Source organism: Taudactylus pleione, unplaced genomic scaffold, assembly GCF_031769625.1.
Source record: "Taudactylus pleione unplaced genomic scaffold, aTauple2 ptg000171l, whole genome shotgun sequence".
In the NCBI taxonomy this organism is placed as follows: Eukaryota; Metazoa; Chordata; class Amphibia; order Anura; family Myobatrachidae; genus Taudactylus; species Taudactylus pleione.
In genome coordinates, this window is record NW_028284573.1 from 1,729,073 (window position 1) to 1,748,228 (window position 19,156).

The window sequence follows — 19,156 nt, forward strand, 5'->3', positions numbered from 1 at the left end:
GGGACATAATATAGTGCACCTGAGAGAGGGCCATGGCCTCATGGGGAAAGGCCGGGGAAGAGATAGGGGAGGCCAGGAGATGCTGGGGATAAATAGGGACACAATATATATAATGCATCTGAGAGAGGGCCATGGCCTCATGGGGAAGGGCCAGGGAAGAGATAGGGGAGGCCAGGAGATGCTGGGGATAAATAGGGACATAATATAGTGCACCTTAGAGAGGGCCATGGCCTCATGGGGAAGGGCCAGGGAAGAGATAGGGGAGGCCAGGAGATGCTGGGGATAAATAGGGACATAATATAGTGCACCTGAGAGAGGGCCATGGCCTCATGGGGAAGGGCCAGGGAAGAGATAGGGGAGGCTAGGAGATGCTGGGGATAAATAGGGACATAATACAGTGCACCTGAGAGAGGGCCATGGCCTCATGGGGAAGGGCCAGGGAAGAGATAGGGGAGGCCAGGAGATGCTGGGGATAAATAGGGACATAATATAGTGCACCTGAGAGAGGGCCATGGCCTCATGGGGAAGGGCCAGGGAAGAGATAGGGGAGGCCAGGAGATGCTGGGGATAACAGAAGAGGAAGTTACAAGTGAGGATGATAATAAACAGAAAATTGACAGATCCAAACAGCGCCCCCTGCCCTGCGGTGCCCTGTGCCATGGCACTGGTCTCACTACCCTAGTTACAGCCCTGCTACTGTGTACCACTGAGAACTGCCAGAAAATGGGCACTGGGCAGTACCAGACAAAATGAACAATACCTTGTGAACAGTAGGCGTTAGTTATAGCTGATGTTATGTCATGTGCCCATATTTGCACAATTGCAGTTGTTTTATGGGCAGCACATAGGCCTGTGAGCTACGATGGGCACCTGCGATAGGAGGACGGGTAGATTGGGAGTGATCCTTGATAAATGCAGATAAGCACTGAGTTGAAAAAAAAGAGATTTACATTTGTTGGATGGTATGTGAATAGATATTTCCCAGATCACACCTATAGTAGGCGCACCGTTTCATCCTCCCCTGTAAAATGTGACTGAATTTTCGTTGGCTGGTAACATGTTCCAAAATCCCAACACCGCATCTATACTTGTAATTGGTGGCACAAATATGACACATGTCATAATAACAGTCTTGGGGGTCTATTTACTAAACAGTGTTAGGAGAAGTGAAAAGTGATAAGGTGCCAGCCAATCAGCTCCCGACTGTCATTTTTCAAACACAGCCTGTGAGATGACAGTTGGGAGCTGATTGGCTGGCACTTATCACTTTTCACTTCTCCTAACACTGCTTAGTAAATAGACCCCAAAGTTACCTGTGTAGGAAGCAGATAGATATAGGGCCAAATGTAATAGGTAGTCTGTTTTAGTAACAGTATAAACTCGCACTTTCTCGCACTTTTAAAAAGTGCGAGTTTGTACTGAAACTCGCAAATTCAATAGCCTGCGAACTTTTCAGCTCGAGGCTACTGCATTTGCGAGTGCAGGCGAGTTTAGGACTATGTAAACTGACACCTTTTAATGCGAGTAGCATTAAAAGGTGCGAGTTTTAGAGAAGCCATCACAGATCAGTGAGATCCGTGATGGCTTCTGTGTGTATGTTTTATTAAAATTATACTTTCACAGTGTAAGTTTGTTTATTTACGTATTTCTTTAGTTGTGGAACTACAAGTGCCAGCGGGCCCGTAATGCCCCACATGCTGGTATTTGTGGTTCTCCAAATACCAGCATGCAGGGGAGGCTTGCTGGTACTTGTGGTTCTACAAATAAAGACAATATGGTAAATTTAATTTGACACTTTACACTTTACACTATCAACCCGGCACCCACCGCCCAAGGGTACTGGGGATAGCCCCGGGCTATCAGTCTAGGCCTGGGGTGCCCTGGAGAGGGGTACCCCTTTATTGGGGGGATACCCAACTCCCCAGGGATCCCCGGCCTGGACTGACTAGCAGTCAGGGATAATGCTTTGGCCGGGGAAACCGGTGAAAGGTTTTCCCTGGCTGTGGCATTATCCCCCTGCTAGAAAGAGTTCGGTGCTGGTTCAGGAATTTTCAGGGTACCCCTACTCGTTTTGTCCCCTGATTTTCCAGAACCAGGACCAGCTCAACAAAGCCCTGTGCTGGTTCTTAATATACAGGGGCCCCCTACGCATTTTGGCCCCTGTATTTTTAGAACCAGAACAGGCTTTATAAAGCCCAGGGCTGGTTATGCTTTTGGGGAGGGGGTGCAAGTCATTTTTTTTTATTTTATAACATTTAACATAAGTACACACAGAAAGTCAGAAACATGTACATATCTCATGGATACGTGCATGTTTCTGTGTTAATCTGACCTGCTCAGGATGTACTCGCTAGCCTGAAGCAGGTCTAATATTTGGGGACTTTTGGTAATCTTTTTTTTGCGAGTCTGAAACAGACACTCTATTACATTGGGCGAGTTGATTGTTTTCAATGTGAAAACATCTGGATGCGAATTTGAGAATGGAGAGTTTTAGTAACTCTGAAAAATGCGAGTTTTAATGAACAGACACCCTACTACATTGGAGAGTTTTGAAAAATTGCGAGTTTAGCACCAAACTCGCAATTTACCAAAACAGACTACCTATTACATTTGGCCCATAATCTGTGATTTGATATGACCTCATAAGTAACTTTCTTTTTTCCTGATGCCATAACATCATCAATATCAGCATTACCCAAATATTTAGTATTACTGTAACGAACGTTATAGGATGCAGTGACCATTAGCAACCAATGAAGCATTCACTTTCCTTACTGTAATATAGAGCAGAGGAAAAACAAGATTTCATTTCCAGGACTGGGATTATAAAAGGGAGACAATGAGGCTGAGGGGCTTATTCATCATATGAAAAATGGCACATTAACCATGCGGAAACGCTAGTTTCCGCATATTTAAGTAACTGGGCCGTTCATCATCAGGGGTCTGAATAGGAACACCTGATATTCAGTAAACTCTGAAAACGGAAAGTTTTTGGAGTTTGCCTCTGAGAACAAGCGCCATCTTCAGACCACGCTTATTCTCGTAGCCCCGCTCCTTCCTATGGGAAGAAGTTCCAGGGATGCGAAGAGGGATTCGAGCAGTGTCGACCATTTCTTTGTGCCGACATTTTGACCCTGTCGACCATTTGTACATGTCGGCCTTTTTACATGTCGACCATTAGTGTGTAAAATGTTGTCCCTGTCGACATTTTGACCCTCTCGACAATTTGTACTGTATCTGTCGACCTGACCTTTTTACATGTCTACAGTTAGTGTGTAAACTTTTGTCCCTGTCGACCTATTGACTGTCTAACACCTGGTGTCTGTCTAGACATTGTCGACCTTTTTACTTTAGATCTTTAGACCAGGTCCCTATTCAGACTAAATAGTGGCAGAAGTGAGTAAGTGACTATAGTTACAGATAAAGAGGTGTTTACCAGACACTAGTGAAGCTCAGGAAGAGAATTGCAGGGGCCTATAAGGTTAGAATAACTTATTAAAGCCAACACTCCCTTCCCCTGATACAGAACACTCCCTGGTTGGAGATAGAAGGGAGTGCCCTTATATAAGTGACACCTGCAGCTCTGAGACACCTGAGCCCGGCTGATCCTGCTCTGTGTGTGGTCACTATGGGGCTGTGGTCCCTTATATCATGGGCCTTCCTGCTGCTACTGGGCCTGGCTGCTGTCAGCTTCCTCCTGTACTGCGCTTACATCCAGTACATCCACATGAAGTACGACCACATCCCGGGGCCCCCCAGGGACAGGTGAGGGGTCTGCACTTTTATTTATTCTAGCACACACTGTAGATTATTATATAGGTTTATAATATTATATTAATACTTTAGCATTTATAACCTCACACGTCTATGTACATGACTTATATATACAGGGGCTGATGCCAAGTGTATAGTATGACAGGAGGCGCGATGTATCTTACATGAAGTCACACAAGTTCCCCTTGCGCATGCAGATTTGTATGGTTCCGCAACTTACACGCCTACTGGCGCCTAGATCGGCAGGACGTAGCATTTTAACGTAGGCTGAGTGCAATAAGGGGAACAGATGCAGAACGGGACAAAGACACCTGTGGAAAAGCTGTATTATTTGCGGGTGGTCGGGGTAGGTGCGAATAGCATACGATGATGTCGCCAGCGCTGGTGAACCACATGTGACTGACTTCCTTGCAAATGTTCAGCTGACGCCGTTTGGTCGATTTCTTAGTTGCCCACATTTTGGCTTCACACACTGCAGTTAAAGTGCAGAATATAACATTAAGTTAAGGGCCATATTTAATGTGGAGAAAAAAGTCCATTGCCGGACTCTTCGCCGTCATCGGAGGTTTTGCCGTCGAAAACTTATCGCGCGCGTCCCCGCGTATCCCCGTATTCAATTCCAAATTGGCGAAAACGGGAAGTCCTGTCATTTTTGGGAAAATCAGCCTGACACCCCCCTAAAGATGCTATGACATGGGGGTTCACTATGGGTACCTCCGATTAGCCCTGCTAAAGTTATTTGGGGTCTTTGAATGGTCTCAATAGCTGCTATTTAGCTTCTTTGTGAGAGTGGTGAAGAATAGCATTTAGCAATTTTTATGGGCCAAAATAAGTAGTCCCATCAAATTTGGTGTACATGAAAATGGGTGCAAGCATAGTTTCAAAGTCAAGCTTTAAAGTGCACCAACAAACGCAACTTCAGCAAGCACCTGCAATAAAAAAAAAAACCTCCCCCATACATGCAGACCCCCCCCCAAAAGGCTATTTCACTAGTTTTTGAAGTTGTACCCCCACTTTGAAACTTTTTGCCCACTTTATTCAAAGTGCTTTTTTGGGGTACCCTTTGTTGTTGTTTTTTTAGCGTTTTTTGACACAGTTAGCGTCAAGGGGGGTGTACAAAAGGTGCAGAGTGGTTTCCCCAACTCTGCACCCCAAAACCCCAAATCTGCACTTTTTTCTGCTGGGTATTCAAAGGCAAAACTTTTTTGCCTACTACTTTGCATTCCGTTATCGCACCAGCGAAAAGACGCTAAAATTGAATACAGGGATAAGTTAAATCGTCGAAAATTACGTCATCAGCGAAAAAGTTTTTCCCGAAAACGGCTTTTTCGCTCCAAATTGAATATGGCCCTAAGTGTGTGTATATGGTTCTTACAAGACAAAACGCAAAAATATCACAGCGCTGCAATAGGAAATATTCACACATTTCATTCAAAATAATCATGAGATAATATCGAATGGAAACAAACAGCCATGATTATAAATATAAAAAAATGATTTATTCAATAAGATAACCATTTGACTTTAAAAAAATGTATGCAGCACTATGAACTTATAAGCATGAAACCACTGATATCCTTAAATAATACAGATGGTGCTACACGTATTCACATTTGCAGATATAGGGCCATATTCAATTTGGAGCGAAAAGTCCATTGCCGTACTTTTCGCCGTCATCAGAGGTTTTGCGTTGAAAACTTATCGCGCGCGTCCCCGCGAAAACAAAATCGCCCAAAAGGCCTGTCGTTTTTGGGGAAATCAGCCTGACACCCCCTAAAGAAGCTCTAACATGGGGGTTCACTATCGTACCCCCGATTAGCCCTGCTAAAGGTATTTGGGGTCTTTGAATGGTCTCAATAGCTGCTACTTAGCGTTTTTGGGAGAGTGGTGAAGAATAGCATTTAGCAACTTTTTTGGCCAAAATAAGTAGTCTCATCAAATTTGGCGTACATGAAAATGGGTGCAAGCATCGTTCAGAATCACTAAAATCAAGCTTTAAAGTACACCAAAAAACGCACCTTCAGCAAGCACCTACAATAAAAAAAAAACCCTCCCCCATACTTGCAGACACCCCCAAAGGCTTTTTCGATAGTTTTGAAGTTGTACCACCACTTTTAAATTTTTTGCCCACTTTTTCAAAAGTGCTTTTTTGGGGTGTCCTTTGTGGTTTTGTTAGCGTTTTTTTTTTTTTACGCAGTTAGCGTCAAGGGGGGTGTACAAAGAGTGCAGAGTGGTTTCCGCACCTCTGCACCCCAAAACCACAACTCTGCCCTTTTTTCCGCTTGGTATTCATAGGTGAACCTTTTTCTCCTATTACATTGCATTGTGTTATCGTACCGGCGAAAAGACACCAAAACTGAATATGGGGATAAGTGAAATCGGCGAAAATGACGTCATCGGCGAAAAAGTTTTGCCGAAAATGGCTTTTTCACTCCAAATGGAATACGGCCCATAATCTTGCTTAATCGCTTAACTGAGGATTTTTTTCCCCAAAAAATCAGTCAGAAATTGTCTTTTTATTTATTAAATAAAGTTTAGAAAACATTAAAAAAAATATATATATATTTAAATATATTACTGAAAAAAAAAAAATATATATTAGATATACACCTAGGGGGTGTCTCACACTACCCCGTGTCCATAGGCCCCCATTGTAAATTTACTTCACACCCCCATTGGCAATAGACTCCGCCCCCTAATTGCAGAGATCAGCCAGATAGTGCTCGGTGGTAACTGATTTCTCCTCCTTGCTCATGCACTCCAGGATACCAGCATTCTGGGACACAATTCCGGGAGTGATGTTGGGGGTCAAAGACCACCGCACCACTGCCTGGGGGTCCCGAGAGTCAGAGGAGATCCATTCTGCACATGTGCACAGATCTCCCCTTCAAAAGCCGGGGGACGCAGTGGGGCGGCGCGGTCGCATGGGAGACGACCTTGTCAGCTGAAGCACCGCTGGCTGTGGTCGTATCCAATGCGTCAACACCATTTAGGTGGTTACAGGAAAAGGATTTGTATGTCACACATATGCAAAGGATGGAGCGTGTCCAGCACCACGTGTATTCTATAATAAGTGCGTGTAATATGTCAGACCCACCCACTGTAGGAGAACTAAGTATTTTATAATAACTAACGCTAAATCTTTGTGTGGTGTTTTCCTTTATAAACGCTTGGTGCAGGGGCGTCAGAACGGTGTTATGTTGAGGGGGTGTGCAGGAGGAGGAGGAGATGCAATATGCGTTTTTTAACTTAAAGACCCCCCATTACACCTCCTCTGTGCAGTGCTGGGGCCGTGCAGCCTATCGCTATAAAACACAGCCCATGACGTCCGCGGCCGCTGCTCCGCAGTCAGTGGTGCCTTTAAAACGTTTTCAGGGGGGGTGAGTCGCCCCCTTGCCCCCACCCCCCACCCCCGTTCCAACGCCTATGGCTTGGTTTAAACCATATATGCATCACCTGTGTAATAACCTGTGCTAGTGTTATATATGAGGCTGGTTTACGTTATTCTGTGTCACTCGTACTCTGCTCTTGAATATATATTATTGGTGCTTTATTTAACAGTTTCTTAATGGGACATTATCCAACAATATGGAAGCTGACCAAGAACAATGAAGTCATCTACGATTATTTCCTTAATTGGTAAGTGGAGATTCACTTCGTACATTACAGACTTTGGCACTAATGGACTCTGAGCCTGATCATTCAGCTTTGGGAATAGCCAGTAACTGTGCATCTTGGTAACACCATGCTGCACTGCAGGGGGGGCAGATGTAAGATGTGCAGAGAGAGTTACATTTAGGAGGGGTGTCCAAACTGAGAACAAAATGACAGTGGAAAAATAAAGCTGTCCAGCAGGTGTGGGCCACATGCAACAGCAGCCGGTATTTACCCCGCATGCAAACAATTATATGAATTTGCACCCTCGGCATTGCTACATGGTTTGTCCAATTACACAGTTACTTGCTCTATTCCCAAGTCTGAATCATGTTCCCTATTGGTTATTTGTAAAAAAAAAAAAAAAGGATCAATACATGTGAGATGTTAAGTGGACAGACAACAGCCTTCAAAGCTAACGGTAATAAGACACAGTTGGGCCTATTTATCAAAAATGATTTACAGAATATCCCCCGAAAACACAAACAAATGTAACATGGAGGGAGATCGGCAAAATCATCCGCGGTCCTTCCATTTCCGAAAGATTTACAAAGCATTCTGGAGTTCGACCCCAGCAGCTAACGCCATCTCCAAAGCCTGAATACTACACTGCGCAGACATTCCCAAGAGAGAGTTCCGACAGAGAAGTGAAATGATCGCTTAGTAAGCATCTCAGTATCTTCTTATGTGTAGCTGATTTTCTACCCATTAAGTATCCATTAATATCTCCTTTGTCTGTCGTAAATTAGATTAATAATCCATAGTAACATTGTGGGTCTGATTTTGAGTTGGGAGTACAACAAAATAAATAAAGTGACTTTGGGGTTAATTCAACATTGCACTTAAGTGCAATACTGAACACAGATTCCCGATTATGGTGGAATCTACAGGAGCACAGGACCCATTCTGCGAATGCGCACAACAGGTCCTGCGTGATCGCACGCAGTCCCTGCATTTAAGGGGTGGTGCAGTGACGGACGGCATTCCAGGAAACAGGGGCGTGCCGGCCCGGTTTTCCGGGAGTAGCAAGAACAGGATCTGTGTCCGCGGATCATAAGCTGAGGCTCACTCCGCAGGCCGGCGCCGTCCATCTTCGCGACCGATGGTCTCGATGGTTATTTCAGCCTGCGATCTCGGTCGCAGTGCTGGGATTGCAAATGCATACAGGGGGTGCATACAGGGGGTGTCATATAGGGGGTGTCGTACAGGGGGTGTCAGACACCTCCTGCTGCATTTGCATATTAGTAAGGACGGAATTGCAGAGCTGGTTGTGTGCAGCTTTGCAATTCCGTCCTAAGCTGAATCACCGCCTTTGAACTGTGGCAAAACCATGTTGCACTGTGGGTGGGACAGATGTAATATGTGCAGAGAGGTTTAGATTTTGGAGAGTGTGTCCAAAATGCCATCTGTATTGCAGTGTAAACATAAAGCTGTCCAGCATTTGTGGGCTACATGCAAAAGCAGCCAGTATTTACCCTGCATGACAAATGTAATAAATGTATTTGCACCTGTTGTATATTGCATCATGGTTTGTCCATATAGCAGAAGTGAATATAGTACAGGTTGAGTCTCCCATATCCAAATATTCTGAAATACGGAATAATTTTGGCATGACTGAGATAATGAAACCTTTGATTTTTGATGGTTCAATGTACACGAACTTTGTCTAAGGCACAAATTATTAAAAATATTGTATAAAATTACCTTCAGGCTGTGTGTATAAGGTGTATATGAAACATAAATGAATTTCATGTATGTACACAAACTTTGCTTGAGCAACAAAAATATTGAAAATATAGTATAAAATGACCTGCAGGCTGTGTGTATAGGTGTATATAATACATACATGCATTCTGTGTGTATATTTGGGTCACATTCCCAAGATATTTCATTATAATATGCAATTATTCCAAAATACGGAATATTCCGTTATCCAAAATACCCCTGGTCCCAAGCATATTGGATATGGGAGACTCAACCTGTATATTCAAATGCATAACTCCCAGGAGCAATAAAAAAAATTATTACATATTCTGTATGTGATCTGCAACATCTAACCGTCCTTTATTGTCCTAATAGCTCCCATCCCTTAGACAATGAAGCTGGAGACATGTATTCATAGCTTTGGAAGTGCTAAACTAGGACACAACCAGGTCTAACACTCGCACCTACGATAATGACCAATAGCAAGATGATGGGCCAAATGTAACAACCTGCGGGATAAGGATAGCGACCATGCCGCCTCCTCGGCCTTTGCACCCTGGGCGTGTCAAGGGCCGAATGCCCCTTTGTTAAGGCACTGGGTTATATATTCCTATTGGGACCAGTAGGAAATAAAATCTATGAATACATGTATTACCAAGCAATGTTACCGCATGTTTATTTCTAATTATTTAGGGTGGTAGAGTATGGCCCGGTTGTGCGCATCAATGGTTTCCACATTGTCTACGTACTTGTGGCTAGTCCTGATGGCATAAAGGTAAGTGCTGTCTCTGAGTCTACACTGGTAGAGAAAGAGACAAGACCCCGACAAGATCTGGAGTAAACAGAGGACATATCAGACATTATAGCTCAGGTGAGAGGAACCCAGAACCTGCGCACAGTATAACTCAAAAGAAACTCAGAGAATAACTGCAGAACACTAAAGAACAACAAAGTTGACCATACTTCCGCTATATGCCCAGGTCTCACCCCGATAGACCCATCTTATGCCAGTAGTATTTTTAATATGTGGTCCCCATATTAGTCCCCAAGTTCTCTTTGGAAATTAGGTCCATGGTTTGTATATGTGCCCCCCCATAAGTACTCCGTACCTGTCCTGCGCCAGCTATGGCGTCCCGGAGCACCACCTAACTTATCTCTAATGGTGCGTACACACTGGGCGATTAAAGTGGACGACTGAACGATAACGATATCGTTATCGTTCAGTCGTCCACTTTATCGTCCATTTTTAACACAAAAAAGATGAACGATGACGACGACGCGCGTTCCCGCGGGTCGTTCGTCATCCTCGTTCATCGGGCTGACATGCAGGCCAACCTGACGACCTCGTCAGGTTGCTGCATGTCAGGGAATGGGTGAGAGAGCCCGGCGCTGAACGATATCGCTAATGATATCGTTCAGCGGCTGTGCTCAATGTCATGAACAACATTGAGCACAGCCTGCCGGGGACACACTAGACGATATCGCTCAGGGAGCATATCGTCTAGTGTGTATGCACCTTATGTCGCAGTGTAAGAATAGATCTGGCCAGTATATACATATATCAGAGGGGGAGAGGCTATCTGTGGGTGCACGCAGTGTAAGAATAGAGCTGTCCAGTATATACATATATCAGAGGGGGAGAGGCTATCTGTGGGTGCACGCAGTGTAAGAATAGAGCTGGCCAGTATATACATATATCAGAGGGGGAGAGGCTATCTGTGGGTGCACACAATGTAAGAATAGATCTGGCCAGTATATACATATATCAGAGGGGGAGAGGCTATCTGTGGGTGCACACACTGTTGTATAATCAATGATAAAATGTAACATTTATGGGGTATGCATCAAAATTAGCAAAATATTTATCACCTATCAAGTCAGTGGATGTTAACCAGAATAATATTTAAAAATGTTTATAGCCTGAATGTTATTGGCATTATCATATAACATAAGCAAATAAGAGTAAAAAGTGAAAAAGAATAAAGAAATGTCGTGTTTTAGAAAAGTCTGTACCTTGTCCTCCAACATAGGCCCGTATTCAATTTGGAGCAAAAAGCCATTTTAGCGTGTTTTTGGCGAAAACTTTTCACCGATGACGTCATTTTCCCCAGTTTTGATTTTACCGCGTATTCAATTTGAAAGACTTTTCACCTAGGCGGAAAGTCAATGCAATGTAATAGGCGGAAAAGTTTCGCCTCTGATTAGCAGGCGGAAAAAAGTGCAGAATTGGGGTTTTGGGGTGCAGTGTTGCGGGAACCCCCCTGCAGCCTTCAGTCAGTCCACCAAAGGTAAACTGTGTCAAAAAATTTAAAAAAGACACACAAAATGTTGGGGGACAAAGATAAAAACTAGCGAACTTGACTCTGGGGGGGTCCCCAAGTATGCCCCAGGTGTTTTTTTCATTGCAGGGGTTTGCGGAAGGTGGATTTTTCACGATTTTTTCAACTTCATTTTAGCAACTTTATAATATGCTGACCCCCATTTTCATGTACCCCAAATTTGCTGAGATGTTATTTTCAGCAAAATATACTCCAGAATACTATTCTGCACCACTTATACAACAACGCTATTTAGCAGCTATTGAGCCCGTTTAAAAACACCAAATACCTTCAGCAAGTCAAATCGGGGGGTACCATAGTGAACCCCCATGTGAGAGCATCTTATGGGGGGTGTCAGGCTAATTTCCCCAAATCTGACAGGACTTTCCGCCTATTCAAGTGTCGCCGGGTCCCGTTTTCGTGTACTTCCATATTGAATACGGGGTAAAGCGGGCACACGCGATACTTTTCCGCCTGCAATACAGGCGAAAAGTCTGGGAGCCGAAAAAGTATTGCGGCTGAGCTCAAATTGAATACGGCTCCTAGATGTATACTGAATGGTCCTTAATTTGAATGGTATAATGTGATTATTACATTCAGAAATCCAACATATTAACTGCGGACGTAGCAGCTGTAACTAGGTAGTAACATGTTAGGTGGCGATTCAATTCAACGCAATGTTAATAGCATCGGGAAGGAGTTCCCAGCTATTCAATTGACCGCGCTAAGTCCTCCTGAGGTGCGGTCAGATATCCGACTTAAGTGCCGGCTGCGATGCTGCTTTCCAGCTGAGCGCGGTGCTAACAACATTGTGGTCGGCACTTTAGTCAGAGAATGCTGATTAGCGTGACTATACGCCCAGCTTAAGTCGTGGTAACCGGCATTCTCTGGCTGAAGTGGTTTTAGTCGCACTTAGCGCGCTCAATTGAATAGCTCCGGGACCAACTCCTTCCCTGGGGCTATTCAGCAATGCGCTGGAATGAATCGCCCCCATAGAATATACATAAAGACCGCAATAAATAGATATGAGTAACAATGTATTGTAACAATTCATTGTATCAGTGTATTAGTGGCTACATACTAAGGGGGTTATTGAACTAATGTGACATAAGGGTCTCAACAAATTGTAATATTTGCGATTCCCATACAGGTAATCTGCTATATGGGAATTTAGCTGTACAATCATTTTTGTAAAATAAATGTTCAATCTCTCTCTATTATAATATCAAAGCACTGATCACATAACAGCTTTTCCTTATTGTTGAGTTTGAACCCAGAACTTTGTAACTTTTGAAACACTGAATCCGTGTGACCTGTAACAGGGTGCGAGCAGACAATGTATCATTAATAAATCCCAGCTCTCTGTATCAGAGCTAATATTGAACGGGCGCCACTAACAATAGATACACTATACACCCCAATATCCATGTTTTCACAGGCAATATACATTTCAATAATATGTTTATCTCCACACTTGTGTCAAAATGTGCCGCTCCTAAGGGGATGATTCAGCTTAGGACGGAATTGCAAAGCTGCACACTACCAGCTCTGCAATTCCTTCCTTGCTAATATGCAAATGCAGCATTAGGTGTATGATGCCCCCTGTATGATGCCCCCTGTATGGCACCCTCTGTATGGCACCCCCTGTATGACGCCCCCTGTATGGCACCCCCTGTATGGCACCCCCTGTATGGCACCCCCTGTATGACGCCCCCTGTATGATGCCCCCTGTATGGCACCCCCTGTATGACGCCCCCTGTATGGCACCCCCTGTATGACGCCCCCTGTATGGCACCCCCTGTATGGCACCCCCTGTATGATGCCCCCTGTATGACGCCCCCTGTATGGCACACCCGTATGGCACCCCCTGTATGACAACCCCTGTATGGCACCCCCTGTATGACGCCCCCTGTATGACACCCACTGCTACATTTGCTATCCCAGCACCGCGGCCGAGGGATCAGCGATGATGGCCGGCTTGCAGGGCCAGGACACTGCGCCCGTGGATGCAGCCCCTGGCCTTGCCACTTCCGGAAAATGGGGCCAGCACACCCCGTTTCCGGGAACACCAGCCGCCCCCGCACCACCCCTTAAATGCCTCTGCTTGTCAATCAGGCAGAGGCATAGAAAGGTCTGCGTGCGGTCATTCAGAACCCGTTCTGCACATTCACAGAACGGGGTCCTGCACACGTGCACATTCCCGAGAATCGTGAATCTGGGTTCAGCATTACACTTGCGTGCAATGCTGAATTAGCCCCATACATCATATACTTTTCCATAAATGTTCCATAGCAGGGACAGTAGTATCAGTGTACCCCAGCGCTCCGTGCAGTGATAGTAGCTGTATTGTATGACGCCGATCCCGCCATCTTTATAAGCTCAGTCTGCCGCTCACAGTGGCGATATTACACCTAGCTGCTCTGTATCAGACCTTCCATCATAAAATGAATTTGAAAATGAGTTACAGTATTCTATTCACAGCCTGATCTCCAGCAGTACAAGTTGTTTTGTCTTTTTGAAAAAAATTTTTTTTTTAAATTATCTTAAATCCCGACATATATTTTGTTCTAGGAACTTTTGATGTCAACCAAACACCCAAAGGACAAATTTTATGAGGAAATATTTAACTTGTTTGGAGTCAGGTGAGTGATACCGTAGTCTGCGCTGCTCTGGCGCCATTGTTCAACTGCGCTGGGCCAGTTACACACACTGGGGCCGATGCACAGGTCAATGCAAGTCGGCTGTAATTGCTCGAGATGTGCAGGGAACTATTTACTAAACCTTTAATGGGAAAAAGTGGACGGAGGTAAAGTACCAGCCAATCAGAGCCTAACTGTCATGTCACAGGCTGTGTTTGAAAATGTCAGTTTGTAGCTGGTTGGTTGGCATTCTATCTCCGTCCAGGGGGTATATTTACTAAAGAGAGAGTTTTTAGAAGTGGAGGTGTTGCCCATAGGAATCAATCAGATTCTTCTTAACATTTAACTAGCACCTTGATAATAGCTAGAATCTGGTTGCTATGGACAACATCTCCACTTCTAAGCTCTCACTTTAGTAAATTTACCCCCAAGGCTTAGTACATAGACCTGTTTGGGCCTGATTCAGAGATGTACTCTAATAGCAAATAAAATATGCTAATGGCGCAGGAGGCGTCTTTTGTCAGCATAGCTGGTCCGAGTTCTGCATCCAAAGACGTAACATTGGATCGCAGGTTGCGATGGCTGCAATCATTGACCATCTCAGTAAATCTATGCTAACTCATAATGGCGGACAGAACTCCTCTGCCGTGGCCGGGAAATCTGCAACAGAAGACACAGACCCTGGCCTCGGCACTCCCACAAAAAGGATGTGACATGCCTCCGTTTTGGGGAACAGGGTCCGTCTCTGCCCATTCCCCGCCCTCAAACGGACTGGGTTCGCAGTGGTATGGCAGTACATGCGCATACGCAGTCCCCTAAACATCGTTCAATTGCGACCAACAGGGAATTGCGTACTTCTCAGGCCCTAAATGCATGTATATACAGTGCATCCGGAAAGTATTCACAGCACTTCACTTTTTCCATATTTTGTTATGTTATAGCCTTCTTCCAAAATGGAATAAATTCATTTTTGTCCTCAAAATTATACACACAATACCCTATAATGACAACGTGTAGAAAGTTTTGTTGCGATTTTTGCAAATTTAATTTAAAAAATAACAAAACTAAGAAATCACATGTACATAAGTATCACAGCCTTTGCTCAATACTTTGTTGATGCACCTTTGGCAGCAATTACAGCCTCTAGTCTTTTGAATATGATGCCACAAGCTTGGCACACCTATCTTTGGGCAGTTTCGCCCATTCCTCTTTGCAGCACCTCTCAAGCTCCATCAGGTTGGATGGGAAGCGTCGGTGCACAGCCATTTTCAGATCTCTCCAGAGATGTTCACTTGGATTCAAGTCTGGGCTCTGGCTGGGCCACTCAAAGACATTCACAGAGTTGTCCTGAAACACTCCTTTGATATCTTGGGTGCTTAGGGTCGTTGTCCTGCTGAAAGATGAACCTTCGCCCCAATCTGAGGTCAAGAGCGCTCTGGAGCAGGTTTTCATCCAGGATGTCTCTGTACATTGCTGCATTCATCTTTCCCTCAATCCTGACTAGCCTCCCAGTTCCTACCACTAAAAAACATCCCCACAGCATGATGCTGCCACCACCATGCTTCACTGTAGGGATGGTATTGGTCTGGTGATGAGCGGTGCCTGGTTTCCTCCAAACATAACACCTGGCTTTCACGCCAGAGTTCACTCTTTGTCTCATCAGACCAGAGTTTCTCATGGTCTGAAAGTCCTTCAGGTGCATTTTGGAAAACTCCAGACGGGCTGCCGTGTGCTTTTTACTAAGGAGTGGCTTCCGTCTGGCCACTCTACCATACAGGCTTGATTGGTGGATTGCTGCAGAGATGGTTGTCATTCTGGAAAGGTTCTCCTCTCTCCACAGAGGAATGCTGTAGCTCTGACAGAGTGACCATCGGGTTCTTGGTCACCTCCTTGACTAGGACCCTTCTCCCCTGATCGCTCAGTTTAGTCGGCTGGCCAACTCTTGGAAGAATCCTGGTGGTTCTGAACTTCTTCCATTTACGGATGATGGAGGCCACTGTGCTGATTGGTACCTTCATAGCAGCAGATATTTTTTTGTACCCTTCCCCAGATTTGTGCCTCGAGACAATCCTGCCTCGGAGGTCTACAGACAATTCCTTGGCCTTCATGCTTGGTTTGTGCGCTGACATGCGCTGTCAAGTGTGGGACCTTATAAAGAGTCAAATGTATGCCTTTTAAAATCATGTCCAATCAACTGAATTTACCACAGGTGGACTCCAATAAAGCTGTAGGAACATCTCAAGGATGATCAGTGGAAACAGGATGCACCTGAGCTCAATTTTGAGCTTCAAGGCAAAGGCTATGGATACTTATGTACATGTAATTTCTTAGTTTGTTTTTTTTGTTACTAAATTTGCAAAATCTCAAAAAAACGTTTTACAGGTTGTCATTATGGGGTATTGTGTGTAGAATTTTGAGGACAAAAATGAATTTATTCCATTTTGGAAAAAATTTTCAGACTGTCAGTTCCTGATTGGTTCTCTTGAATATCAGGTCATCCCACAGAAAAACTGCCTTCACTTCCAACTTTAAAGAGACATTATACTGATACGTAACTTATTTTAAAAATGTCTCCTGTTTCCTAGCGCTTGGTCCTGCTCACAAAATGGCATAGTCTTCAGTGTGTACATATTGGGAAATCTCGCTTTATATCAGCAATGATACACAGTAATCAGGTCATGCTTGCAATGTACTGAAAACTATATATAAAAATATGTTATAAATGAAGCATAATAAATAAAAAAAGAAACTTAAGTAATGGGGCCCATACAGCTGCGATGGATTGCCCCAATTCCCTGTTAGGCCGCAGTCGGGTGATCGGAGAAATCCAAAATGTTAGATAATCTCGATTTCCATATTCCAACCTGAAAATGGTCGGAATCAGCGAGTCAGGGATACTTAACATTTTGAATTTCCCCAATTATCCTGACGGATCGACGATCATCAATAGATCCTGACCGCCAGGATCCCAAGCACAGGCATCCCCTACCCAACCCATCATGGATAAACAAAATTTAAACATAAAGTCATCTTCACTGTTGTAGACAACAACGGTTATACGGAATAATAAATATACAAATATTTTAAAAACACAATAAAGTTAAATATCAGGCTTAAAAAATAAAGTTGAAAGAAATATGAAATTCTCACTTAAATCTGCAAAGCGTTTCGCAACACCTGCCTGCTTCCTCACAGCACCTCGCCACTTCCTCACAGCACCTGGCCGCTCCCTCACAGCGTCTGCACGCTCCCTCACGGCACCTGGCCGCTTCCTCACGGTGCCTACCCACTCCCTCACGGCACCTGGCCGCTCCTTCATGGCGCCTGGACGCTCCCTCACGGCGCCTAGCCCCTTCCCCTTCTCTGGACACAGGCTGTTCGACGCAGAGTCGGACAAGATTGTGGCTACCATGGCAGCCTTAAAATCTGCCTCTGCCATTTGCAGCTGCCCCTAAGCCTCTGGCCACTTCCTCACGCACCTGGCCGCTCACTCACAGCACCTGGCGGCTCCCTCACGGCACCTGGCCGCTCCCTCACGGCGCCTGGCCGCTCCCTCACGGCGCCTGGCCGCTCCCTCACGGCGCCTGGCCGCTTCCTCACAGCACCTGGCCGCTTCCTCAGGCAGTGTTGAATGAATGTAACTATTAAATAAATAGATTATTGATTATCAATTTTTTATTATGGGATCCCTGAACGCACCCGAGTGCGGGCGAGCCAGAGTTATATACATTTCATTTGTACCTACACTTATGACCGATGAGGTGTAACTGGGCTGTAATGGAAGATTCTCTTGTCTTAAATTTTAATGAGGATGTACCAATGTAAATGCAAGCTATGCATTTACATCCATATTTACAATTACAATTTACAATTACAATTACAATTATATGCCTGTTTGGAGGCGTGTCCTTTGCACCTAGTACAGTGCAATATGCACTGATGATGATGATAGTAGCACGGCGCACGCATAATTAATTGAAATGTACTTAAAATAAATATTACATTTGCTAGTTTTTCAGATTTCGTTTGTTTTGTCAGCTTACACAGTGTATTACTTTTTGTTTTAACTCTTTATGTTCACTATGGCAGATTCCTGGGGAAAGGATTACTGACTGACAGAGACTACGACCACTGGCACAAACAGCGAAGGTTCATGGAACCTGCGTTTAGCAGACCGTAAGTACAATAAGGAGGCAAACAAGAGCTATCTCTATTGTAGGACTGGCACAATGATCATTAATCTGCAACGGTCGTATCCTGAGAGGGTATTAAAAAGCAGTGAGCGACGCAGCATATTTATAGTGATTGGCACTTCAGAATCACACTTTCCTACTCACTGGTATGTGGTTCTAAGCAAAACCTGGGCTATTCCTGACACCCTGCAAGCCAAATACACCCTACAAGCCAAATACACCCTAATAGCCAAATACACCCTAATAGCCAAATGCACCCTACAAGCCAAATACACCCTAATAGCCAAATGCACCCTACAAGCCAAATACACCCTACAAGCCAAATATACCCTACAAGCCAAATGCACCCTACAAGCCAAATACACCCTACAAGCCAAATATACCCTACAAGCCAAATGCACCCTACAAGCCAAATACACCCTGCAAGCCAAATACACACTACAAGCCAAATACACTCTACAAGCCAAATGCACCCTGCAAACCAAATACACCCTAATAGCCAAATGCACCCTAATAGCCAAATACACCCTACAAGCCAAATACACCCTAATTGCCAAATACACCCTAATAGACAAATATACCCTAATAGCCAAATACACCCTACAAGCCAAATACACTCTACAAGCCAAATACACCCTACAACCCAAATACACCCTACAAACCAAATACACCCTACAAGCCAAATGCACCCTAATAGCCAAATACACCCTAATAGCCAAATGCACCCTAATAGCCAAATACACCCTACAAGCCAAATACACCCTAATAGCCAAATACACCCTAATAGACAAATATACCCTAATAGCCAAATACACCCTACAAGCCAAATACACCCTACAAGCCAAATACACCCTACAACCCAAATACACCCTAC

At 44.5% G+C, this 19,156-nt stretch overlaps 1 protein-coding gene across 1 annotated transcript in view; it reads left to right on the forward strand.

Moving 5' to 3' along the window:
• Positions 1-3,628: 3,628 nt before the first annotated feature.
• The window catches only part of LOC148521284 (cholesterol 24-hydroxylase-like), a 64,438-nt gene continuing 48,910 nt past the window's right edge, over positions 3,629-19,156 (forward strand). The window contains exons 1-5 of the mRNA XM_088475407.1: positions 3,629-3,765; positions 7,336-7,413; positions 9,826-9,907; positions 14,022-14,092; positions 18,179-18,265. Of these exons, the coding sequence (XP_088331533.1) occupies positions 3,629-3,765; positions 7,336-7,413; positions 9,826-9,907; positions 14,022-14,092; positions 18,179-18,265 (455 nt within the window). The remainder of the gene's footprint in view (positions 3,766-7,335; positions 7,414-9,825; positions 9,908-14,021; positions 14,093-18,178; positions 18,266-19,156) is intronic.